This window comes from Eutrigla gurnardus, assembly GCF_963514095.1.
Source record: "Eutrigla gurnardus genome assembly, chromosome: 19".
Classification (NCBI taxonomy): domain Eukaryota; kingdom Metazoa; phylum Chordata; class Actinopteri; order Perciformes; family Triglidae; genus Eutrigla; species Eutrigla gurnardus.
In genome coordinates, this window is record NC_139930.1 from 10983850 (window position 1) to 11011235 (window position 27386).

Genomic DNA, 27386 nt, shown 5'->3' on the forward strand with positions numbered 1-27386 from the left:
TAAGTTTGTGAAATGGGTGCAGGCGTGTGTTAAGATACAAGTTTTTCCATCTTAACACACGTGTGAAAGTACGGTCAAGTGTACGCACGCACAGATGCACACGCGGCAACACATTTGCATTTACGTACATCTGCCATGAGTTGCTTATGCATTTAATCAAGCATGTATCCCCAAGTGTGTAAGGGTTGTATACCCGCGTGTGTACTGTGTGTGTAAATGTGTGGGAATTTTCCTTCCTGTAAAAATTTTTACAGCTGACTATTTCTCTTCCAGAAGCGATTTTAACAACCTTTGGCTACTCTGCCTAATTCAAGCCAGACAGACTAACAGACAAATGAACCGACAGACTGACAGCCTCTTCCTTAAGCTCAGGGGTTTGCCTTAGCTCGGATAGCACACAAACACATTAGCGCATAGAATAAGTAGAGTCATAACACACGGTTGTACATTGATCAGTAGAGTTATTACAGTATTGCTTTAGAGTGGAATTATGTGTAATTTATTATTGTCTATTCTTCATGGAAGAGCCCTTATAAAACAGCTTTGGAGGAAAAGAAGAAAAGAGCAGAGATGTTGTATTTGCCTGGAATATACACACTTTCTGGTAGAAAAACTCCAGACTCCAGACAAGAATGTGTTCAGAACCATAAAATGTGCCACAGAGAATCAGTATTCAGTATATAAAATTCTGGAAGGGTACGGTTGTTTTATGCTGTTTTATTTATACTGACTTGTCTTACAAACCACTATGTGCAAGCTTTTGTTTTGAGTGGAAGAATCAATGAATCCACTGTGGATACAAGGGAAGGAGACACAGTTTGTATTAGCAGACATGGAGGTCTATAGGCTTTGACAATCCTTCACTGCAGAACACTGAAACTTGAATTCACATTAGTGTTTTCGTCCAATCATAAATCACCTGCTACATGCCATTCAACTGTCAAATCCTAACTCAGCATTCAAAAAGTCAGCAACTTAAGGAGCAACAAGGTGACGATGTTAAAGTGCTCCACCTGTGCTTTAAAAACTAGGATTACAATACGCCACCTTCACTCTCATTCACAGAGATGTTGCTTAAAGGTTAACAAGGGTGAAGCCCACTGAAGGTATTCCCTGTTGTGGCACTACAGCACTCCGAACGTCAGGTCCATGACCCCTGTACACAACGGGAGGAAAGGTACAAAGTGAAAAATAGTCTGATTGACCTTCAACTCGCAGTCTTGTTATGTGTTTTATTTCCTCAAGAAACGGAATATGTGGGTGACGTTTGGTTACAAGAGTGATTTTAAATAGAACTTGGAAAATGTATTCATCATTTCATTGTGTCTTTAAAGCCCCTGGAAAATTTGTTCTAACCCTGATTATTTTCCTTGAACATTAAATAGTCGCGACTATATAAGTAGCAGTCATGTTTAAAGTAATACCAAATATCTTTAGGCATTATTTCCAGTTATTGTTCACTATTTAAGTCCCTGGATGGGAGGCAAGAGATGTGAGCCTGGAATAAGGTCTTAAAGTTGAGTTATAGTGAATTAATTCCCATGGTGATAATTGTCTTAAGCATTCGACCCACACTTAGCTGAAGGCAGCACCTCTGGATCAAGTCCAGCTCTTAGACCAGCGCCTTGATGAAGGTCAAAAGCAAGCATATTTCCTTACATGCATATCCTGTGGAGTGGGAGAAAACTGGAGTACCCACAGTAAAGCCATGCATGAGAACATCATGACGTCTGCATTTGGGTGTCCTTAAAACATGCACATAAAATGATTTCTCTAGCCAAGTTGGCTGACTGCCCACTCCAGTGAACACTGACCGAAATAATATGTTGATATGGATCTTAATAGCCCTAACATTTATATTGGATAAAATGGCCCAAATTATACCGAGTCATTTCTGAATGTGTGTAACAGTTTTTGCGGATGTTTCTGTCATTAAAAGAAAGTGGGCATACTACATACTATATTGGGCAAGTAATGATGGTTTGATGAGCTTGCTCTTTGTTCTATGGTGGACAGTCATAAAGCATATAGAGATTGTTAAGGGAAAGCAAACGTGAAATAAAACTTTATCTGTTTCAGTGCCAGCACTCAGTGTTCCCCAACCATTACAAAAAGAGAGAACGGTAGGGGAAACAGACACATATACACAAATCAAGCATGTGATGGAAACAGATTTGTTTTGAAGATTATCTGACAAGGTGGTGTTCCCAGAACTACTTTGATATCACTGAAATAAGAATGTAATTGCCTGATGAAAGGAGACAACGCTGTGCTTCATGCTGCACTTTTAACCTTGGTATGGAGGTCTACGTGTCTTTTAAGTCGTTGTGTGGCTAAAAAAAGAAGGGAACATATAAATAGGAGGTCAAAATGATTTTGTATGATATTTGTGTTGTTTTCAACCATCACATGAGATAACGAGATGAGAGCAGATGTACAGATGCTTGCCAGATCGTTATAACACTGGCCCTTTGACCAATTCCTATGACCATTTGACGTAAAACACATTCTCTTTATTACATTTGATCTCAAATGTTCCAACTTACTTCCGGGAAGAGACTTCTACTCACCCTGGAGGGACGCGCAACTGGTGAAATTATTTTCCAGAGAATTGTTTCACTCTTTGAGGATAAAAGACTGGATTTGAAATGGATCAACAAGCTGGTTATAGAGCCACTGCTGATGGCAGACAGCGAGTAAAAAAAAAGAAAAAGGATTAGATCATTTTATGGTAATTGTAAGCATCAGTCAGTCTGCACATCTAGTTTGCAACACCAACATTTTTTCTTTTTTTAAACCAGTGGTTTCTCAGTTGATTGCCACCATTCACTTGTCCTTACTGACATTGCGTGGTTGATAAAATGAGTTTAGAGCTAAGGGAGATCTGAAACCAACAAAACTGACCAGAGGTCCTTTCATGGAACGAATGGATGAAATGGAAATTGTTTACAAATAACAAGTCCTCTAAATACCTTTGAACTGTCAGACATCATTTGTGGCAAAGCTTCAAAGTCCAAAAACTGATATTTGGCACGGCCCCAATTTGTTTTCCATTCTCTCCCGCCCCCCCCTCCGCCCCACTTTCTCTGTGCTTTCCTGCCTCTCCCTCTCTGAAAAGCATAATTTATGACTAAATGAATTGACATTGATGAATAGCCACACTAGTGCGCTGCCAATCAAAACGTAATGCAATTAGAAGTTTGTGCAGATTCAATGGAGAGCTATTCTCATAGTGTTGGTACAAAGAGCATGTATGGATGTGGATGTGATGTGCCGTGGTGCATGTACACACACAGACATGCACTTGTTTCTGGGTGCCGGTACAATAAACAGTATTTGTGAATAAGGCCGTTTAGTGGAAGATAGAGGGACAGTGGAACGACTTTGTCGTTCTAGAAACTCCCCCAATTATGACGAGTTATGGATCTTGATCACAGGCATGTGAAAGATCGAAGAAAGAACAACTGGTTAAACATACATAAAGAGTCACACTTCCACACATAGTGTGCTGGAATAGATGGGACAAGGGACAATCCAGCAGGTGGCGGTAATGCAACACTTATAGATGTCAACCGCCATAAATCTCAACAGAAGAAGAAGATGGGACATGGCCAGATGGCGGCAGAGGCTGTCCCTTGTTATTTTCAGAAACTTGACAGGCCAGGAACTGGATTGTATGGTGCCAATGTTCTGGTAATGTTTTTAATGTTCAACAAGTTTGCGAAACCAGATATGTTTTTTTCGTAACCTTGAATCAGAAACATTCACAGATTCGAACGTGTCATTGGCGGAGTCTTGAGATTGGCTCGCTGACTCTGGACGTAACTCTCCATGTGCAGGATCCTGCAATGTTGCTGCTCCCATTAACAACACGGCCGTACCAGCATTTACCCTAAAATGTTAAGTCTCTTTCACACACAAAGTCCATCCCTGAAATGTTCAGGAGCATTTCCTGCGAGTGGTCATGTGTGAGTTGGGATCAATATTCAGGAGAAAATCTGGGCCACCGAGTTCCCACCTCGAGACCTAACATTTGAGGCACAATGCCGTTCGACTGTGTTGTGAATGAAAGCACTAACGTATATCATGAATGGGACTTTTGCCTCACAAACACACGGACTCAACCACACATGTGGTCCTAGACTGAAATACACATGCAAAGAAAATGATTCTTGTTCTCTGAACCTCCGATCTCTCTGAGGGAGCATTAATAATTTGTCTTGCCGACTTATTTACAGAGCTGTAGAGAAGGATAAAGTGTTTATATGGCTTTTACAGCAGCTTGGCCCCGATCCAAAAAAGGTTTACGATGCGGTGTCAACTACCCTGTTTGTTTGTTTACTTCTGCATCTGTGCGTACACTGTATCTGCATCCGCATCTGCGTCCTGTTCAATGCAGGAGATTCACTGTATGTGTGTTGGTATCGACATGGAAGCATTTCATGTTGTGAGCGGTAGCAATTTCTCTGCCCTTTAACAGAGACTTCAATGTGTGCAGAATGAGCAGGGATGGAGCGAGGAAGGGAGAGGGAGCAGACACTATGCGATGATGTCATCGTCCCGGTGGAGTAGCGATACAAAGTGACTGTTTGAGGTGATGGTGCAGCATGCTCAGTGAGAGACTAAACACTATTATGCCTGTGCTTGTAAGGAATATGCGTGTACACATAATTGTGTGTGTATACGTGTGTGTGTATACGTGTGTGTGTGTGTGTCTGCGTGTTCGTATATGTGACGCAAGCCAGCAGAAGGAGAAGACTGGGGCGTCTCCGCTCCTCAGTGCAGCACTCATCTACCTGGATGTTCATGATGTCATCCTCCCGGGAGGCTTGCCGTGCCAAGCCTAGTTTTTGCAGGTGACAAAATAAATGCAGATAGAGAGGAGGGCAGCAGGAAAGCGTGTCTGCATGTCCCTCCTTATGGCCATTCGTGTGCTTGAGTCTGCATCGATGCATGTTCATGTGTGCATTCACAAATGCATGTTTGCACGCATGTTCCCATATGCTGTAAAATGCTTTTGCACTTAAGCGGTTGCATGTGTACTTTTATGCATTCAATGTGCCTCTTTGTGCACTGAGCTCCTGGACTGCCTCTGTGTGTGTGTGTGTGTGTGTGTGTGTGTGTGTGTGTGTGTGTGTGTGTGTGTGTGTGTGTGTGTGTGTGTGTGTGTGTGTGTGTGTGTGCGTGTGTTCAAACATGTGTGTAGCACTGTGTTTACCTGGCTCTTGATGATGTCATCATCCTGGTGGATTTGCAGGACGTATCCAGAGTTGCAGTAGATGGTGCAGCGGTCTCCATTGTAGAAGTGGCGGCCAGGGCTACTGCACTTGAGCTCTGCATTGCGGATTAAGGGTTCCTGGCAGTCAATGGCTTCGCACGAATAATGTACACAACTACAAGGGAGCGTGTGTGTGTGTGTGGGAGGGAGGGAGGGAGGGAGGGAGGGAGGGTTGGGGAATAAGAGAGTGAGAGAGAGAAAGAAACTAAAAACCACATTTAAAGTTACAACCGACATAAATTTTGTGTTTAAAATAACATTGCAGACACGCAAACATGGAAGCAGTCACACATTTGCTTGCAAACAGAATAGCCTTGAGTCAACCACATCCATCCATCAATGACTGCTTAACATATCAAATCAATAAACCACATGAAGAAAAGATTGCCATATTTGCTATGCGCATGAAACGGGTGTCTGTAGCCGCACGCAAACACACGCGCACGCACGCACACACACGCATGTACACACACAGCAGAGTGTAGTTTGTGAATTAAAAGCGACAGGATAATATTATGTGCTGGCTACAATGGCAGAGTTTGGCCACAGCTTTATGTTGGTAGCCTGATGGAGAAGGCATTTACTGCTCTTGGAAGGCTTGGATGCCCAAGGCACCTTTTTACAACAGTGCACATTCTACAGTATAGGGTTCCCTTATGAAGCCAACAGCGAAAGAGGGAGAGAGAGAGAGAGAGAGAGAGAGAGAGAGAGAGAGAGAGAGAGAGAGAGAGAGAGAGAGAGAGAGAGAGAGAGAGAGAGAGAGAGAGAGAGAGAGAGAGAGAGGGAGGAAAGGTATGGGGGCACAGAGAGAGGATGAAATAAACATTTTTAAACTGCAAGAATCTCTATTTTGCTTTCTTTCACCCATGTGTTTTCCTGCACACAGAATCTTTCAGTTTTCTCTCAAATTATTAATGAAACAAACCTTCTGTGCATCTAGATTGTTCCCTACTCACTGTCCCTCCCACTCTAACACACTCACACAGACTCTGCATGAAAGGAAAGCAAAAGTAAAATCAAATGAGCTCTTAGTTAAATTCTAAGCTTTGAATTAAAACGTTGATGTTGACAAGCTGCTTAGCTGAGCAGGTGACGATTGTGTACAAGGGACTATTCCTCTCCTGCAGCGGGAGAGTAGAAGTCCCTTAAGTTTAGGCTTTTTGAGGACAAACAAGGGAAGCCTAGAAGCCTCCTCTGTGGCCACTTTGGCTTGGAACAAAATCTCTTTGTGGTTTTCTGTTAGTCACTATGGAATTTCTGACATAAATTACAATTAACTACCTGTAAAACTATCCTACTCCCCTGCATATGAGAAGTACAGTATAAAGCACAATATAACAGTGTGTATGACAATAAAAAAAAAAAGATGAAAACTTAAAAAAGCAGAGCTCCTTCAATTCTCGATGTAAGAGGTGATACATGAGGGGTGAAACATTGTGCAAAAACTGAGAGAAAAAGGAAAAACATACATGTGCATGCGTTTGCAGACGAGCATGGAACATAAAACTGAGTCATGTTAATAGCTCCTGTTGTTAACAACTCAGGGAAAAGGGGATGTGGTGTTTTGTGGAAGCAAGTATTACGGGAAATGTGCTGCTCAGCCCAGGAGAATGAGAGAGTGAATGCGGGAGCAGGAGGCACAGAAAGGGGAGAATTCAGGAGAGGGAGATGGCAAACGGTTAGAGGGAAAGGAAGATGATGTGAAAGTAAAGGATGAGAAGACAGGATGGGATAACATGTGAAGGGGGGGTAGGGGGATGTGGAAAAGCAGCGAGAGGGAATAGGAATAAGGAGGAAGCAAAGTCGTCATGAGGTAAAATGAAGAAGACATTTAGAAAGTGTGTATAGACGATACGCAGATGATAAATTGGAGTCAATTGAAGAGAAGAAATAGATCAATGACATATAGAGATAAAGAGGCCGAAGCCAGGATTCTTTACAGATGTTGTAAGGGCATGCTAGTAAATAAAAACGGTTCATAATACTATATCATAACATTCAGCTTGTAGAGTGTTCAAGTGAAAACTTGAAGATTAGTGGGCATTGATTTTCGTTTTCAAGAAGCCTTTGGAAATGAGATGAAGTGGTGAGAATATGAAAGAAAGGAAAGTCACAGAGAACTCTGGGAGAAATCAACTACTCGGTTTCTGTGTGTGTGTGTGTACGTGTGTGTATGTGTGTGTGTGCGGTAACAAACAATTTCCTGGCTGGTGCAGATACACAGCAGTTTTAATCTATTTAGGTGCTGGATGTCTCACTGGCACACAACAAAAGCCACAAACAGCTCTATCTCTCTGCACAGACCCCCGACCATCCATTCTTTGTTTATTGTGGTGTTTATTAGTGGATTTCTTGTTGAAAGGGTTGTGGGAGCATCATAAGTATGAATTGTTTCATGCATGACAGTGGTGTGGAAATTGGTAAATTGTGACTCCTTGTGCGTGTGTGGTCTGGTTTTGGCTGCGTTTGTGAGGAGTGACTTGACAGCATGTGGTTGGCACTTAAATTTTTATTTTTATTTTAGTAGCAGATAAAAAAAATAAAGGTACTTCAATCTCAAAAATGTAGATTTTGTAGCCAGATATGTGTTGATTGTCTTGCCAAGGGTCTTCAATAAATGTTAAGGCCTTTTTAGATACATTTAATCATCTTTATTCCCTGGGTCAGACGATGGGATTTCAGCTGTTATGAATCGTTTCGTCACGCAGAAAAATGTCCAAATATGGAAAACTGCTCTATTTTTTATGCCTGATAGACGGCTGATTTATTTAGTTAACTTGTGAACAATGCAAACATTTGGCAGGACTTTTCAAAAGAAAATGACTATTTGTATTCAGCGTGCACTTCAGCCGAACTCAATACAAACAACAAAATGGGGTGGTAAACAGGATCTAGTGCTGGAGGCACCACTGCCGTGGCTCGATTGTTGGAAATTTGCGGCGCTCAGCAACAGGTCCAAATTAATTGCAAATTTCCAGTGATAATATATTTGTTACCGAGAACGTTTTACTGTTATAGCTGTAGCTTTGGGCAGACCTCTAACATTAAACAGCTTGTTGGCATCATTAATTAACACATGCTTCTCCCTCTCTCTGGCTGAAATACACACACACACACACACACACACACACACACACACACACACACACACACACACTTTGCATCACTTGTCTCTTTCTAAGCAGTAAAGAAGACATTTATGGTCGAGGTCTTACCGGTGCTTGGCGGCACCTGGAAGTTTGCTTTACATTTTTTCTGATCCACAATCTTTCGTACCTTGCCTAGAGGACTGGAACATAACTACTCTTTACAGTATATACTAATGCATGTCTGTTCATCTTAGAAGAGGGATCCCTTTATCTACTTTGACTGCAGCAAAGCCCTCCGAGACAAATTTGTGCTTTTGAGCCTCGTGAGTTTCCTGTACCTTTAAGGCGAGAGATTGTGCAAGTTGTGCATGTGTGTGGCAGCATGTCCGTGTAGACGTGGACATAATCTTATGATTTCATATGCATGTCTTCGGTTGTGATGTGTGTGTAACATGTGTAGGCCTCATGTTCATCAGTGTTGCATTTCCCTTTTTCTCGGCCTCACCTCTGGCCTGTGGGGTTGTAGATCTCATTGCTTTGGCAACCGCTTATCGTGATGGGGTCAAAGGACTGGAAGGAGCGCAGGCCTACTCCGGAGATGGCCACGAGGCGCGAGGCAAACATGACCAGGATGGCCTTGGTGTGGTAGAAGGCCACAGACAGGTCGTGGCTCACCGGAATCACCAACGGGTTGGTGCGGCAGCTGAGGCGCCACTCGCCTGTGGCATTGGGGATGGAGACGAGACAAAGGACAGAGGAGTATTATTTTGTGGCGGGGGTAACGGGACAGAAATGGAGATCAAAACTATGGGGGCAAACCTTAAAAGTGAATTTAGGGAGAAGAAAAGGCTGGAAAAGGGAGCTAAATAGTGTTGGTATTGAAAGAGTGATACAGTGTTCTAATGAAGACATTTGCATAAGCTGAAAAGATGGATGAGAGTGGCTAATGGGGCTTCACTCTATATAATATCTGCTCAACTATAACAAGCTCTAGTTAGTTACAGTAGTTAAAGCTGAAGACATCATCAGAGTTGAGTTTTTTAAAAGCACAGACAACAGTCCTCACCTAGACTATGGATGCCTTCCTTGGTGTCCACCAGCTGGACAGTGATGTTACACTGAGTCTGGTCCAGGTAGCCAGTCCCATCAGCAGCCAGATGTATGATCACTGCTGCAGCCACCATGGGATGAGAAAAGTGGGCCTGAGTGAAGGGAAACAAAAAGGAAAAGTTAAGTACAAATTCTCAAAAAGCAACTGTATCCTCTTGGTTCTATCTGGAGTTGAATGTTTTTCTCCCCCCCCCCTAATTTGAATCATGTTCATTCGTCACATACGCTATCAATTTGGTGCATAACTCTTCAAGATTGCCACCATAATGATGCCTGTGTTATGCACCGCATGGTGTCCCAGTTAAGAATAGTATGAACTGAGGACGGGGAACTTCACAACCTAAGGTGGAGTGGCGTCCAATATCCCACCTTGACCTTGGGCATTGCTTTCAGTATAAAAAAAGGTCTAGAATTTCCAGTAAAATATGGCTTCCTGCAGAAAATCATTAATCATGCAAACCACTTAACGAAGCAGTAAAAACTAAATGTTTGTGTCGAACGCTCAGTAGGACTCTTATTGTACCTTCAAATCAATTTTTAATACTTCCTCTCTCAGTCCAAGCACCTGTTGCACATCATCCTCTAAAGTATCAATGCGGGGTGAAAGAAATTATCTATATATACCCATGAGGTAACAGAGTGTACTTTCTTCAAATTGCCGCACATTAGACCATAATGCATCATTCTTTTCATATAGGTCTTACCTTGAGCCAATAGTTAGGATAGCCCCAGGTTGACTTATGAGCCTCCCGACAGGGGAACCATGCATATTGGGACACTCCATCGGATAGATCAAACACCTTGGACTGACATGTCTGGGGAAACATAAGGGAACATGTATGCATCATTCCAACTTTTTTCCACTTTTCTGGATCCGAAGTATTTTGTTATGTAACACATGTAAAGGAGTAGAAATCCATCTCACAGAAAGCTAACAAGCGATGACATGTGTTGCTGTTGTCAGTTATCGTATTTGAAAAGCTCGCTGCTTCTCTCAACTCGTTTTTCATCACAGTACGCCACACTCATAGTGAAAGAAAAAGTAAAAGTAGGTTCTGGAGAAGACATGCTTAAATTAACGGTTTGGTTAGGTCTTGGCCTTAAATGCTGTGACCCCTGTTTTTCCATAGCTGTCAGCTGTTTGTTGGCTGGCTAACGTGCTGCTTACGTGCATTGTGTGCAGGACTGTTTGTTTGTGTGTTGTTTATGAACCCAGCAACCTGTCACGCGCTGCACGTCCCATATCCCTCTCTCCTTCTCGTCTTTGTACTAGTCGCCGTGTTCATTCGCCGTATGCTGGCGTTTTAAACCCTGTCACACCACACCTGCCAAAACCGTTTACCTTGAAAGCAGCCCGTCTGTTGCTAAAGAAGTCATTTGGGACAGATGGAACAGAGTCAACAATGTGACATAATTAATCAGACAAAACAGTGATATCGATTAATACTGCTGACATATACTGTAATATGTCAACTGATATGATAAATGGCAATCAAACTGCCCATGTATCCCCGGAGGTGGTTGAATTTGGTATTATGGTATACGCTCATTGCGACCAGAGATCTGTTCTACCATCTTTGTGAGTTATGTTGATGACACCAAAAATCAGGAAAATCCAGGTATCTTGATTGGCAGCTCACTTCACCACTCTGTCATTATATTGGAAGCAGCGATTAGGGTGGAGCAGAACTTTCAAAAGGACAACGAATTCAATTTAATTCAAAACTGGGATCCAGTCATCCTAAATTCCACAATGACAAAGTTGCTTCATCACTGTGACTTTGTTGACAAACAGAAGGAGAAAAGGACCCCTCTATGATTTGTGTTCCACACAATATTAACGCATCAGCTACGTAAGGATGATGAGGAACATGTGGGATGCCGGGAAAACAGGCTGATTATGATTAAAAGCAAGGAAACGTGGCAGAAATACAGAAAAAAAGACAGATGGACACGTTGATATTGAGCAATAGATAACACAAGACAAAGGGGAGAGAGGGCACATACCCAAGGACGGCGAGTTTCGCCCGCTGCCCTGAGCTAGTGAAATGGGACACCAGTAACATGAGAGTTTTGCTAGAGAGGCTAGATCCTGCCACCATGGAAAACTGGCCAGACCAGCTATCTGTCTATGTATCTGTCCCCTGGATCTGTTGACGTGACCTTTTTTTTTTGCCCAGAGCTGAATTGGCAGAAATGAGAAATGCAGGTGACAAACACCTGAGATTGGTTGCCACAAGACTTTGTCCCAACTGAGGTCAATTAATTTGTTTTCTATTAATCAGAAAACAGAGCAATTTGCTTAATGATATTGACCATACGTGAAGTGAAGGTTATTTTTTCTTTAGCAAGTGCAGGGAGTCCAACATTGTTTCTCAGCCCAACTCTGACTTTAGTCTGGGCTTGATTTACCGAACCAACACAATTGGTTCCCAGTCATGGGGAGGCTCTAGGTGCTCAGGTGGCAATATACCTACACTTTCCTACACCCCCCCCCCCATCCCCCCTCATCCTTACTCCCTCATCTCCTGGTGTGCTTTACTAACAACCCAATGACAGAGAAACACTGCCAGGCTTGCCAAAGCCCCTACGCACAAGCAAACACCATCGTAAAGTATCAGAGGGAATTCACAAGTCTCCCATGGTTCATTACACTACCTCCAACACGTTTCCCAACGATGGCGAGAGTCAAGCACTCTAAATAGACTTGCCAAAGATTTGATGTAGTCATTAAAAAAAGAGGTTAGGGTGGTGATAATAATATACTTACACCCATACAGCAGTCAACCAAGCAAGGCTGCTTGAGTTCGACGCATTCTGATGTTAAACATTCAGCCATTCATGCATTCATTAGTACCCACTTATCCTATTATAGGTCAAAACAGACTGGGCCATCACACATTGGGTGAGAGGCTGGGTACAGCCTGGACACGTTGCCAGTCTATTAGAGCGCTGACACATTAAGGCAGACAATTATCACTATCTCACTCACTTTTATACCTACGTGCAAATTAGAGTCACCAATTAACCCAACTCACAAGCCTTGGACTGCAGGAGGAAATTGGAGCTTGCGGTATGTGGAAATTCCAGAGTCTGCAGCCAAGTAGCTCCGGACCCGAGCTTTCAAATTGGATTTTCTATAAAAATTCCAAGATTTTATTTTACTTTTAATCTTTTGATGGTTATGTGTAAAATGAAATGACACTTTACTATCAGTAAATGCTTTCAGAAGCACAAAAGTCATAACCAGAGCATTACAAATTAGATAGATATTCTAGTAAAGAGAATGTACCTGTTATTGAAAGATACAAGTCAGCTGCTCTCGATGTCTTCGGCATGCCTTTTTTCATTCCCTTTTTATATAATCTGTCTCAGAAACGGTAAGATTTTAAAAATGAAAGTTTACGGCAAATACATCAGCTGAATCCAATTAGAACTAATACAAAACAGATGCAGTTTCCTCTATCGCAGACATACTGCAAGACCTGATCAAACAACCTGTCCCTGATATTAGGAATCCTGGAACACTGAACAAATAGTTGGATAGTCGGATTTCTAAGTCATAATTTATTTTGTATGATGTCGTATTCAGAGCACGCGATGATTAACTGTGATGAGATAGAAAACACAGGTTTGCATTTTCATGTTTCTAGACATGATAATAACTCTAATTTCAAAGGACTTCAAAAGCACCACATAACACGGCCAACATAAAACCAAAGCAGAGGTCATATCAAAGACTCTGAGGCATAACCTAAAAGGAAAATCGCCACCCATTCAGGCTATGAGTTTAAAGATGCTAATTTTAAAATTCACAGCATATCTATTACTTCCACACGGCTCTCACATGGTGACAGCTGAGTCGGCGGATTACAGCTAACAGTGCTATCAGCGCTAACAGTGTTTACTTGGGGGGTTATCAGCTGTAACCTGAGCACAGTGAAAAGGGAGACCACAAGCTAGCCAGTGGTGCATGCTCACATGCACTAGCATGCACTAAAAAACCGACAGTGTAAACAAAGCACAGAGAAGCTCCATTATATATTCAAACTGGCACACAGTTATTTGCTGCTCTATTAATGTTATTGAGAACCTTGGTGTTATTGAGACACCAACAAAATATGCAAATTAGGTAAAGAAACAGCGCATATGCATCCAAAACTAAGACCTGTTTTTGTTTGCCCTGCTCCAATCTGTTATGCCTATAAAATATACCACCTGCCAGCCGACCTTCAAATGGATTGCTTGATTATAACTACAACATCACAGCAGGAACTGTTGACAAAAGACAGTCAAAAGAAGGCTTTCAGTTGGAAAAAGCAAGGGGAAGAGTACGGCAAAATCTTTTGTTTGCGAGGTAAAAATGAATGAGCTAACGTAATGCTCATAATTTGCCATAAATGTTTTAAAGGGATTTGGCCTCTCTGCATGGAGGTTTTGCTTTTGCACAAAGAGGCAAATGGGAGTCCTATTTAGTAAAAATACCAAAGCGATTACTTCTGACAGCTTCTAGCCCCACTCATTCTAAACACAACCCCCTTGTTCTGATTCATAGCAAGGAACTAAGACTCTTCCAGGTAGATAAGTCACAAGTTGGGATCTATTTGAAACAAAACAACTTCTCGCCTTCCTTATAAAACAGTCACAGCAACACTAGAGATGACTTCTTTACTCAAACACACACACACACACACACACACACACACACACACACACACACACACACACACGGTTACACACACACACACACACACACACACACACGGTTACACACATGGTCTTAATTTGTACCAGCTGGCTAGTCAGACTGGCAGAAAACAGCCAATCGCTGGTCTGTAGACACAAACTGGTGTGTTTGTAAATCACCACTTCAGATAAAAGGAGAGCTAAGTGTCTTGAGCCAAGGTGAAACCGGAAAAGGCTGAGGAGAAAGGGAGCGCAGCCTTCAGCCTTAAATTAGCCTTAAAATATGACTGTACTGTAAAAAATATTCATTAAGAGCATGAAGCTAAAACATAAACTTGGAAAGGGAAGAAGTGGACAGTAAATAAAGAATGAGTAATAGAATGATAATGACACTAATATTCAATTCAATGTATTTATATAGCCCCATTGCCTCAGAGGACTTTACAATCTGTACAAAATACAACCTCCTCTGTCCCGGGACAATCATATCGGATAAGGAACATCCCCCTAAAAAAAGCCCTTAATGTACCACAGTCTTTCCCCTTTTGATGCCGATCAAGTTAGATCACCTCCACTGAGAGTTGCTGCAGAGTGCCCATAGCTGTACACATGCACAGACTGAAATACAAACACACACACATCCTTCTTGGCTCAAATACTGATGTTGAAGCCTCCAGATTGTCAAAATGGCCTATCTTGGATTGAAATCAATAAACCTCATGCACAAACATGGGCCACATGTTCGCCGAAGACTACTGAGGCCCTCGGACATGTAGGAGGAAGTGCTGAGGTCCAGCTCCCTGTATCACGAGAGGAACACAGGAGCTTGAGAAGGACCTCAACTCAGGACTTTTCTGACACTCTTCACTTAGAATGGAGTTCAAAACAAGGAGGAGAGGGATCATTTTTCACATCGGCATGCTCTCTTTAATAAAACCATGCCACACCTAATAGCGTCAATAATTAAACTATTTACAGTTATATATTAACGAGAATTTTTTTTCTCGTTGTCATGACGTATCACTTGTGGTATTGTACTTACGTAGCATGAGAATTATTTTAGAGGGAAGGGACCAGGGTGAAACAAAACCATATGATTTGTCTGTTGATGCTTCATCGCATCATTTTAAAGCTGAAATAAGTTTTGCCCTTGACACAAGTGCTATAGGCGTCAGTTGGGCGCTTCGTGTCATCGGCTTCCATTGAAAATGACTTGTTGCCTGTTGCTATGTCCCCCCTGGTGGGAAGACGGGATACAAATTGATGCAGCAGTTTCATGAAAGTCTGTTTTGTTTTCTTCTGTGGGTATTGGGTCTCAGCATGAAGCTTATGATGCAAATATGAAACTTCAGTAATGTATTGTTTGCGAAGTGATCACAGGAAGAATCCACACACAGCCAGACATGAGGAGCCCATCATGACCACATAATGTCTCACACACTATGTAACGTGTATGTTTGTATTAAGTATGCAAAAAAAATGTGACTGTGTGAAAAATAAAATGTTTTCAATTTCAATTCAATTTTTTGACATCCTCTCTGCCAGGACCCCTGCATTGGATTAGAAAAGACAAAAAAAACAAAAAAAACAACAACATTCCCAATTTCCAGTTCCCAGTTAATGATTCCAACCCCAGCGTCTCAAGTCTGAATGTTCTCTTTTCTGCCTTCATTCACTCACTTTAGCAGTAAACATAATCACTACAGCAATTAAGCTGTTCATTCATTCTGCGTGATCCATCCAATCACTTTATTTGACTCAGTGTGAGCTCTGGTGCGCCAGGAGTCGAGGATACCTGCTGAGAGTTTATTGCTTGCTTCAGATCCTGTTGTATGTCTCTGTGAGGTAAGGCAGTAACCCAGTTTGTTTGTTAGTTGTTTTTATTTCTGGAGAGGTGGAAATTTTTGGACGAATGCAAATTAAGAAAACAATTTCCCGAGAGAATATTTATCCTGTCACGGCACCTCCTAAAACATGTTTATTTCCATCAAAAGGTATTTCTTTTTCTTCTTTTCCACCCCCCCACCCCCTCTCTTTGTTAAAGGCATATACTGTATACGGATTTGAAGCCCGAGCATGGGAAGCAGGAGTGAGCATCTGTGAGGCATTTGTGGAGAGAAAGAGCAACAGAGAGAAACTAGTATGAGTTTCCAAGCACCATCCCATGGTTTACTGGAATGCTGGTGAGCGCCTGGTGTGTGAGGTAATGTCCTGTCACCCAGCCCCACCCATACCCACTGAAGCTCACCGTCTCATTGGTCCAGGGCTGATGATGGGCCACTTCCATGGCCTACTGAGAATGGGGATGTAAAACGTTAGAGTGGGTGCAATTACGCAGTTTACCTATCCAACTCTCATCAGGGCCGAGCCGAGTAGTGACTGGGTGGTATAGTAACACGGACCACAAACTGATGTACAGGGATTGGTGAGCGTACAAGGCCAGCAAGTTGAAAACAGATGGGTCTACGGAGAATATGAATGTCCCTCAGTCAGTGGCCCCCTATGCTCCATAAAACAGGGCCAAAACCCTGCATATTAACAGCTTGAAAATGTTAAGGGGGGGTCATCGGTGCCATGAAACAAATACACCAGTCACAATGAGGTTTCCACATGGCAGGACCACAATAATAATTGAAACGGGAAAAAAGTAAAAGGGAAAAAGGAACGCCATCCCAGAGGTTTCTTTTTAATGTTACCACACGCTTATGTCACTGGCACGGTGCCTAACGAGGGCCGTGTGGTTTGGGGGAATGTTGGTGGGAGAGACAGTGCCAGAGACGCTGGCCTTCCTGTGCTGCTGAAAGCAACAGCTCAGCTACTGTGTGAGCTTTTGTTTTTCAGGGCATGTACGTGTGTGCATTTCAGCCCTGTGCAAGTTTCGCCTGCGTGTTTGCTTGCATGTGCATGTAGAGGAAAATGTGTGTAAATGTGTATGTTTGCTCTGCAGCAGCTCTTATAGAGTACGCACGTATCCCTCTCTGACGTACACAAATGCACACTGCCTGCTTTTTGGGGGCAAATCCGGGGCCAGTTATCATTTTCCTTCATCAATCAATCAGAATAAAACAGTGGCTTCCTCTCCGGAAGCACCACTCGCCTTAAGAGGAACGTGGTCATTTAATCCAGACCTCATGCACGTATGTTGTTTGGCATCTGAAGATGGGTGAACTTCACATATAGGCAATGTCTTGCAGCGTGAGAGGACTAAAATGTTATCCCTTCTGTTGCTTATGTATAATTAAGGGGAGTGGTCTCCAGGGGTGCCCAGGGGTTGCGTCAGAGATTGCCTGGGCAGCAGCCCTCTCTGGAGAAATCACCTGGCTTGCTGTTTGATCTCAAAGTTTGAATGCACATGCACATGCACACTCGCCACTTACACTAACCCGTCTACACAAGGCAAGCAGCCTGCACATGCACATGGACATGGGCACACACACACACACACACACACACATGCACGCGCACACACACACACGCTCAGGTTAGTTGCTAGGGCCAGTCCTCCAATTCCATCCCTCTAGAACAAGTTGAGCTGGCTCACCATATTCCATGGTGTGGTAGTGGGGGAACATTATGTTCTGCTCCACAAAGACAGCAGTAGTACATTTCAGGCCCCTATGGACCTGCCCTATAAGCCTGCATGGAGTCGGCAGTGTGTGTGTGTGTGTGTGTGTGTTTGCAGCCTGAGCATCTCTACCTGTGTGTGCACTTGATCAGGGGAAAGGAGGATCTTTTTAAATAAGCTGATGCCACCCTGCTGCATTCATATAAGAGTTCTTCAATATTTTTGCAATGAGCCTGACAATGAAAGATTTGAAAAATGAGAACAACAACTGTGAAACCTGGCTAGAATGTTATATTAGCAGTTTGGGATCATTAAATTGTCTCAACTTTATTAACTTCATACAATCTCTGGTGTCCATGTGGTATTTTGAGTTGATCACACTGCTCTATTGAAGAACCTTCTCCACTTACTTTTGCTGGTTTCACAACACCTGCCTGCTCTGTGCTCTTTTGTATTTATTTTCATTCACAGATCGCTCCTCAGTATCCCAATCTACATGCGATTCATTTACATGTTTTCCATAATGTAACTACTTTTTCTGTATCATTAAACATCACTATAACACTACCACTGTAGCTTCTACTTCAACAGTGCTGGGATTCACACTCCAAGACCCTAATCGGAAAGTGTGTCATTCTACGAAGATCCAGCACCACGTTTAGATTCTGTTAACGTAACGTTATTGTGTACAAAAGGGCAGTATGTATTTATGGCTCTATGCACCATTCATTCTTATGTTGCTGAACCCTCCCTCAGCAGTGGTTCAATGTGGGAGCATTCACCCATCCTTCTCCTTGGCTTTGCTCTGGAGCGTGAAGATTCAGAAGTTAAGAAAAAAAAAAAGGTCCGGCTCTCAGGCACAGATGCTGCATATTGAGATTCACCGTGGCATTTGATGGATAAAAGGATGAGTTTCAGTATCCCGCTGTAGTTGTCTGTATGTTTTACAGTTGAAATGTATTTCTGTGAAGATCCGTTTTTTTACATATGCGCACGCACGCACACACACACACACACACACACACACGCACACACACACACACACACACACATTGCACTTGAGATTTCGTGCAGATACATGATCTCTCCTTCTCCTCAAGTGCCTTCTTGTGCTGTTGTTGCTTTCTTGCATCCGCAAAGATCCCTATCACCACGGCCCGCCTGGTTCTCTCTTCTTACCCCAACACACACACACACACACACACACACACACATGCACGATCAACACTGTATTTAGACATCAAAAGGAACTGATACACAAACCCAATACAGGACTTGTTTACTAGATCAAGAGGAAATTAAAGGATATCTCGTACCCCCAACACACTCATTCATAACAGAAAGCACTCAAACGGGCCGAGAGTTGGTTACACTTTGGGATCGTCCTCTATCAGGGAAACACATCTCCAGCCCAACTCTACCAAAGAGCTGTGAGCCGTGAACATGAAAACATGATTTAATTAGACCACAAAAAATGAAGAGAGCTATAACCAAGGCAGGACAATGCACTGTCGGTGTCTGATACAAATATAATGCCTACAACTATAGCACAGACCTTTTTTTTTACAGCATGCCAACATGGTCATCATACTAAGGCAAAGTTAGGGAGTAAGGAGTTCAAATTCACAAATGCTCAGTTATGCAGGTGGAATTGCGAAAGGTTCTTCAAATTTATATTTCAAATGTCCCTCCAGCATTACATACACATGACCTGACACCCATCTAAAATCATTACAAAGCTTGGTCGCAAAAATAAAACTGTTTTATGAAGTAACACCAGTGTAACATGTTGGGTTTAAGAACAGACGACTTGTTATGGAATAGGGAAAGAAACCAATGCTAGCTTTTGGTAGTAACCCGTAAGAGAATGGGGGTGTCAATGTCAAACCTTCTTGACCCATCTATCACTCTGTCACTTGAAAGTAAACGTGCGTCATTTTTGGCATTTGCAGAAAATAGTGATTCTGATCGTCTTGTCCACTAGGGGTTGAAAAAAACAGGTGTGAGCATGGAAGCAATGATGTTTGGCCTGTATATTTAGTACATTGTATTCACTATATATTCGATAGATTTCTCTATCTTTTGAGAAATCCTCATTCCTCCAGTAGGGAAGATTTGTTGGAGCCAAGGGTCATTGAAGCTGTTCTGGTGGCTCTTTGTACACTCCCTTTACACTTACATCCTCTTTTGTGTCTCAGTTTGCCTTAATTCATTTGTCTCTGTCGTTTTCTTTCACACATGAACACACCAACCACAACACACATGCGCACACACACACACACACACACACACACACACACACACACACACACACACACACACGAAGGACAATACTGGTACATATTGTGGGATGGATGCTAGTGGTTAACCAGACTTCAGAGGAGAGAACTTTACTGTCATTTTGGCTTTGTGCCGTGGTAACAACATAGTCTTGGGAGTGTGGTTGGCTGAGATCAAACGGTTAGGCATTGAGGCTTTCTACTGCTGAAGAAGTACTAGCAGGTGTCAGGCTCGTCCAACAAACAGATGTGGCACAAGGGAACATACACTACTCATACGTCTTGTTACTGTATGTAGACCTCACCATTTATATTTCATACAGATCAGATGATCTTTGCCACATAAGATTGACTTCCTGTGGTCGCAATGACTATTACTCCAGCATATACAATTTGGCACGGACTGGACAATGTAAAGTCACAGCTTGCCATGTCATTCTTTAAGATGAGAGCAATGATCACACCAAATTTCATCAACATCGAAGGAACTTCGCTTTGGAGCCAACTGGCTACGCCTGATCCCAATCACTGCAGAAATTTGCAATTTTCGCCAGTTTTGAAGTGTGTGCCAATTTTTACGAGCTTTTGAGCTCCCCAATAATGCAATTGCACAGCAGAATAATAGCGATCCTTAGTAAAACAAATGGTTCCTCACATTTTCAGTGCCAGGGACTCAATGTTCACAATCAATTAACAACCCCAACAGCTCCAAATCCCTTTCAAGGACAATATTAAATGTGGGTTTGTATCAGCAAAGCCACAGTGCTACATTGCTCTGAAAAAAGTGATCAAATCCAAACAAAGATAGATCAACAGTATGCCTTCATGAGTAACTATGTATGAATCTTATATCAAATGTCTATATTCACATTTATTTCCACCAACAAATCAAAGTCACAGAGGAAATGAAACCTCTGATAAAGAAGTACAAACAAAGTGAGAAAAATACAATAAACCACTATTTGATCTGGATGCCAAAAAAGAAAAACAATGTTGAATTCATTGGGCACGCTATGTCTGATCCCTGATTGGAATCAAGAGCTATTGCCTGAAAATACAGCATCTGAAATTCCAGATTTGAGACATAACTAAACCCCTCTTCAGAAAAGGTAATGACTTCAATAAATTTGCTCATGAGCAGCCACTGTGTTGTATATGTTGGTATGAATTGGCCACATTTAAAGTGGATCCCTAAACAAGGGCCTGGTCTTCATCTCCAGCCTCCATTTGTGGCGTGAGCCTCCAGGACAGTCACCCCTACCACATGCATGAAATTGCACAACTGGAACATTGTCTGAAGAATCCCTTATTTGACGGCATGTTATCGTATCTTTGCTTTCCGACGACCATAAACGAGGATGCAGTGACATCAAAGTTAATTTGGTTCGTTTCGATGGCCTTTGATGTTACTGTAGTGCATGTTACTAAAGTGGGGAAGTTAATTTCAGTGATTACAGCAACATGCACTGATGGGAAGTGACAAAAGCGTTGTGTTTTATTAACCTGTGTTTGCATATTTTCCACCAGTCCACATGCACTTGGGTGTCCACATAGAGTGGATAGTCAGTGACCCTTTAATGAGGTCATCTCATCATATAAGACCCTCGGGGAACAGGGTTTTCTCTGCAGCAAGGGTGCTTTTCTAATGAACAATGTGTCCTACACAGCAGAAATAATTTTTTTATGGTTATTTGGACATGTTCCACTGGTGTCTCATTCCCCTCAGAAAATAAACCATCTGCAATGTTGTTGGTTGGAACACACGCTCGGACGGAAGTGGTGCCGTATCAACTATCAAATGCGTATAATGCATCATCGCTGCACTTTGGACCGTCCGCCCCGGTTGACGGTTGAACCGGGAGCAGAGAGAGGGGCGCAGCTAACATTAAGCAGCAAGGTCCGGGCAAAGGAGTGATGCAAAGCACCACCCTTTCCTTGGGGCCTTCCGAGCCAACCGAGACCAGGTCTCTGTGAACCTCCAAGGAAGAACTACCCATCCTCCCCCACCAAGCAGGGTGAAAGTGCACCGCTGTAAAGGAAAGGAGGTGCTGTGGATTTCTAACACAGATAAAACGAGAGCGTCATTGCGACACGGAATACGTCACAATAATAATAATAATCTTTTTTTTTTTGTATTATCTTGTTTTGATAATTGTTGGAAGCCAAAATCTAAATTGAAATGTGATCATCTGCACAGCCCTTACACACATGTCTCAGTAGAGAGAGCACTGTGAGGCCTCACGGTTTCATTACGGTTTTGTAGGGTTCAAACATTTATGAGAGTATGGATGACACTCGTATCAATACGATGTTTTTAACATTTGGTTTGAACAAGAAAAACCAATAAAAATAATGAATTGAAATAATGAAGAGGGTTTTAAAGGAGATATATACACTTCAACAGCAGGCCTTCGCCTTGACCATCCATGTTAAGGAGAAGGGATTAAATAGGATTGAGCCTAATGCACTTCCATGTGTCTGAAGCATTATGTGTTTGTATGTCTGTGTGTGTGTACACATAAATGTGTGTGTCACCCTAATGTTTTGGGCAATCAACCTTTCTGCATTGCAATAGCATCAGATCAATGCTTGCACCAGGTTTACGTGGAATCAATGGCTTCTTCTCTTGTCTTCAGTATGCATTACTTTAATTAGAGCGGCAAACTTTTGCACCGTCCCTAGGAGACATCTAATTAAATGTCCCAATCTACAAAATGACTTGACTGGCAAACAAGCAAGAGAAGTTCTATTTTGCCACTGTATCACAAAATTCGGGGCTTCGTTTTCATCGGTTTGTAAAGCATCTATTGCTGAAAAAAAGCGATTGCACCAAATCATGAATCAATAAAATACCATACCCCATAAAAACCGGTGTATGCCCTTACCTTAGTAACAGCAGGGTATCCAGCAGCCACCTCGCCAGAGCAGTAGGGCTTTTCCTCATGGGAAACTTCGACAGTAGAGGCCCACTGGTCGAGGAAGCCGTTCGGGGTGTAGAGGCCACAGTCTCTCACGCCCGTCTCCTGCTCAAAGTCCTCGCACACCCCATCGCCATCATAGTAGTAACACATGCTTGGCTCCTCTGCAGGTGAACAGACAGAAAAAGTTGTAATTTGAAATAAATGATCCCCCGCCACGACGTGGTGGTCCCACCACGGAGCGTGTTTTCAAAGCCATACAGGTGAGTCTTTACACACTTCAAATTTTACTATTTACTCCTGTCCTCTCATCTTTTTTTATGGAACATATGTATCCCCTGATCCTTCAGGATACTATTGAAAGCTTATTTCTATTATTTTGGAAGTTGAGGAGAGGACCGGATGAAGAAGGGGGAGGAAGATAAGGGATAAAAGTTGCACCGTTAAAGATGCATTCTTATTACAGACATCCCACCCGGAGTTAACGTCTGGAACTGGGAGCTCATGGGCTGGAGGAAGAAGGGAGCAGAGCAGGGAGGTTGCCTGGGCCTCATTGCTCTCAGCTCTCAGCTAAAGCAGTGTCAGCCGGTGGGGTTCCAGTTAGGGGGAAAGGCGGCATTCTGTGCCAAGTTGGCCGGGGCCTCCTCCTCGAAATTCCAGCCCTCTCCAGCAAAGCCAAAAACTCAAGTCAGTTCTGTGCTCTGGCAATGGTGAAACGAGGGGCTACTGAGGGGGCATACAGAATACGCTCCCGCCACTCACTCAGCAGGAGCAGAGGCAAGGAAGGAGGGAAGGAGCGAGGCAATGAGGAAGCTCAAACAGTGGCTTGTGAAAGCTGCAGAAGTAATGGGTAGAGCGTGAGCTAAAGAGAGAAGAGGAGGGGGTAAAGAAAGAGAATGGGTGGTGCTACAATACTTGAATCTGGACAGGGGTAGAATAAACAGATAATGGAAAAGTGGAAAGGTGATCGAGTCCAAGAGCAAAAAGAAAAGAGCCCTAGAGTTGAGATAAATAAAGATGGATAGAGGGAGGAAAGGAAAGGTCCTGAGGCTGTCAAACCTGTTTTATTTTTGTTTGGGTTTTTTATTTCCAAGACGGCACCCTAAGCCACACTGACAACATGTCAAAGTGGGGGAAAACCTTCCAACAGTATCACTTTTCTGATTGGGGAATATGTGAATATGGCTTAAGGAAATCAGATTGCATTTCTTTTATGCTTTATCTGCACCTGTGTTTACTGTGGCTTGGAGCGCTAATGAGACATAACCACTGGGATTGTAACGCCAGGTGGGGTCATGTGAAAAGAACTTTGATTCCGTCAATTCCAGATATAATTCGGCTCAATCGTGTGAATAGCTTATTAAACCTCATCCAGACTGTAGCACCCTGGCCCTGTTGTATACTATAATTTTCCATCCAACTCCCTCTTTCACTATCCAACACACTGACAAGCAGGCACTCTCTCACACATACAGACAGATGGACAGAAGGTCCCATCATTATAGTGTCAGATTTCTGTGCAAAACTACAACTATGTCAGACAGTGTCAGGCACACACACAAACACACACACACACACACACACACACACACACACACACACACACACACACACACACACACACACACACACACACACACACACACACACACACACACACACACACACACGCCCCTGAGCACTGCAGTTGGTGGAAAAACAGTACAGCCAATGCAGTCATCCAGCAATCTGACAGGGATTAAGTGGCCACTTCACAGAGGCTCACACATGTGTGTCCATGTATGCATGTACTGTACAAGAGCAAACACACACGAACACAAGCACACACACACACACACACACACACACACACACACTGACTCACAGGGGGGCAAACTGATTGTCTACAGCAGGGAATTGGACAGGAAACCATCAATCTATTCATAAAACAAAACAACGTAGGAGATGCCAGTCACTCAACTATGTAAAAGGAGATGACTCACCCTTTAAGATAATAATGATTCACAGATTTATTTTTTTTAACAGGTGGTCAAAGTGATTATGATATCTAATGCCATTTTGTATTATTTTCAAAAAGGCATGAAGTACTTGGACAAAAGACGCCCAGATGTCAAATCTCATCTAAAGCTTTGCAAACTTTCTATTTTGTGAAATAATACAAAAGAAACAGTGTCAGTCAAACTCAATGACTGGTGGTCAAATCACACCTTGCTGAAAGTCTTATGTATAGACGTCACTTAAAATTCAATTCAATTCAATTGAAAAGGTCATGCTGGGCCAGTAAAATATGCTTAGAAGTGTGCCAACACTCTCACTCTGTTTGTGGCTTCTTGTGTTTGTTTCCTGTGTTGTCCTGTTTCTGTTTAAGAGGCAGTTGGGAGGATGAGCCGCACCTGAATAAACTCCTCCTAATTGCTCCTCCTGTTTGCTATATAACGGGCGGCAATGTCAGTTCTCTCTCTCATCCCAACTAGTGTTTTGGTTGTGTTTTCTATTTGACTTTATTTAGATTTGCTTTTCATCTTACACTTTCCTTGCCTAATATGGCTTAAATACATTTGTTTGTCTTCAATCCATAAGTGTCTGTGTGGTGTCCCTTGTTTTAGCTGGATTTGGGCTGGTTCATGACAAAAGCTTATCAATCTAAATTATTTTGTTTTAATTGCAAAACATTGCAAAATGCAGTATTTAATATAGTATTCTATACATAGTTTTAATATTGTATTGGTTTGCAAGTTATAAATAAAAGAACCTTTAAATTGTGTATCCTATTCTACAAAGTCAGGGGTTAGAAACAATGACCAAACATAGCACTGCAGGTAAACTTGCTAGTTCCAATATTTTCCTCAACAGCATTCCAGAGAAAGAAAACAGTGACTGCATATTAACTTTGGCAATACCTCTGTCCATTCGACTTACCAACACAGTTGAAGAAGGGCTCTTTCTTGCACTGGCTGGAGCAGCCATCCCCATTCATAGAGTTCATATCATCACATTCCTCTCCTTTGGAACTAAAATAACAAGAGGAAGTACTCAGAAAAACATCCACACACACTAACGCACTGCCAAACTCAAATACTGAATGAAACACATTAGGGGTGATGTTTATTTTCTTTCTGACAATGCTTCGTTGCACAACTGTATGCGTGCATTACTATATGTTGTGATCTTATGAGTGCGGGTGCCTGTTACCTCTGGATGCGTCCATCCCCACAGTAGGGTGACCCCACATCGTGTACCAGAGGTGGGGAGGGCTCGCTCTCACTCCGGCTGGAGATGGTTTGGACCTGGTAGGTGTACACAACATGTGGCACCACATCCCTGCACAGAGAGAGGCGAGAATCAAGTGAGGCCATATATTTCCAGATAATATGAAGCCTCGAAGAAATGTCAGATAAAGAACCACATAAAAAGAAAAGGAGAAAGGGCAGCTGAGAGAGATACTTGGTCCAGGCTTGTGAGGAACGGCTCAACTGCTGCTCTGTTTGCTAGTGTGTGTGTGTGTGTGTGTGTGTGTGTTTGTGTGTGTGTGTGTTGCAGTCTTTATATTTAGGTCTCTCAAGTAGTAAGAGCACAAATAACATCTGTACACACGTCTATCTATCCAGTCACTGCGTTTACCCGCTTTGAGTCCAGCTTTGTTCTGTTTCCTCGTCAAAGTGATTCAAGGAACCATCATGATGGATGCATATTGGACAGGAGAAATATTGGGGGACTACTCACTTTGGCCGGTGTAAGTCGCCATGATGGTTTCTTGAGTCACCATGATAAGGAAGTCTGAAAAAAAAAGTCTGAAAGGAAAAAAAAAAACATAAATGAGAAAACCAAAACCATAAACGGGGGGAAAAAAATCTAAGCTGTAAATGAGAAACCATAAGCAAAGCAACAAAACAAAACTGAAGGAAAGAAAACTGTATATGAGAAACTACAAATAATACAAGTGAGGGTGCTGTCGTGAAAATAGTTGTCCTTTTTTATCTTAATTTGATGCTAATTATTTCTCTATGATTTGTCGTTTGCCTTTACGTGTTGTTTTTGGTGGATACCAGCCCATTTTTAAACTATGGACAGGTTTACTGGTTCCTTACGGGTTCAACTCAAAACACACAACATATGTTTCTTCAGACTCATCAAAAAATAATTAGAAGTAAGAAGAAAGATCTAATGAATCCAAATTATTGTTTTATCGTTATCACTTTCCTTAACAAGAAACAAAACTCTGTTTAACAAAATGTTTAAATAAACAAGTAAAGGCAAGCAAAGAGTCTCTGAATTTATGCATTTATCTATTTTGACTATCATAAACAATAAAAATAGTATAACTTATTTTCACCTCAGCACTCTCATTTGCAGCTATGTTGTTTACAGTTTTCTTTCCGTTTTGAATTTTCCACCCTTTTGCTTATAGTTTTGGTTTCTCATTTCTAGCTTGATTTGTCACTTATGGTCATGGTTTCTCCT

At 42.3% G+C, this 27386-nt stretch overlaps 1 protein-coding gene across 3 annotated transcripts in view; it reads right to left on the reverse strand.

Annotated features, from left to right (window-relative positions):
• The window catches only part of pappaa (pregnancy-associated plasma protein A, pappalysin 1a), an 85748-nt gene that overhangs the window by 27474 nt on the left and 30888 nt on the right, over positions 1 to 27386 (reverse strand). For all 3 annotated transcript variants that reach the window (XR_014598970.1, XM_084036064.1, XM_084036065.1), the window contains exons 8-14: positions 26118 to 26246; positions 25845 to 25936; positions 22893 to 23089; positions 10182 to 10292; positions 9434 to 9569; positions 8873 to 9086; positions 5219 to 5393 (exon numbers count right to left, since the gene is read on the reverse strand). Coding sequence is in view for 2 of the 3 variants with exons in the window: in XM_084036064.1 (XP_083892190.1) it covers positions 5219 to 5393; positions 8873 to 9086; positions 9434 to 9569; positions 10182 to 10292; positions 22893 to 23089; positions 25845 to 25936; positions 26118 to 26246 (1054 nt within the window). In the remaining variant the exon portion in view is untranslated. The remainder of the gene's footprint in view (positions 1 to 5218; positions 5394 to 8872; positions 9087 to 9433; positions 9570 to 10181; positions 10293 to 22892; positions 23090 to 25844; positions 25937 to 26117; positions 26247 to 27386) is intronic.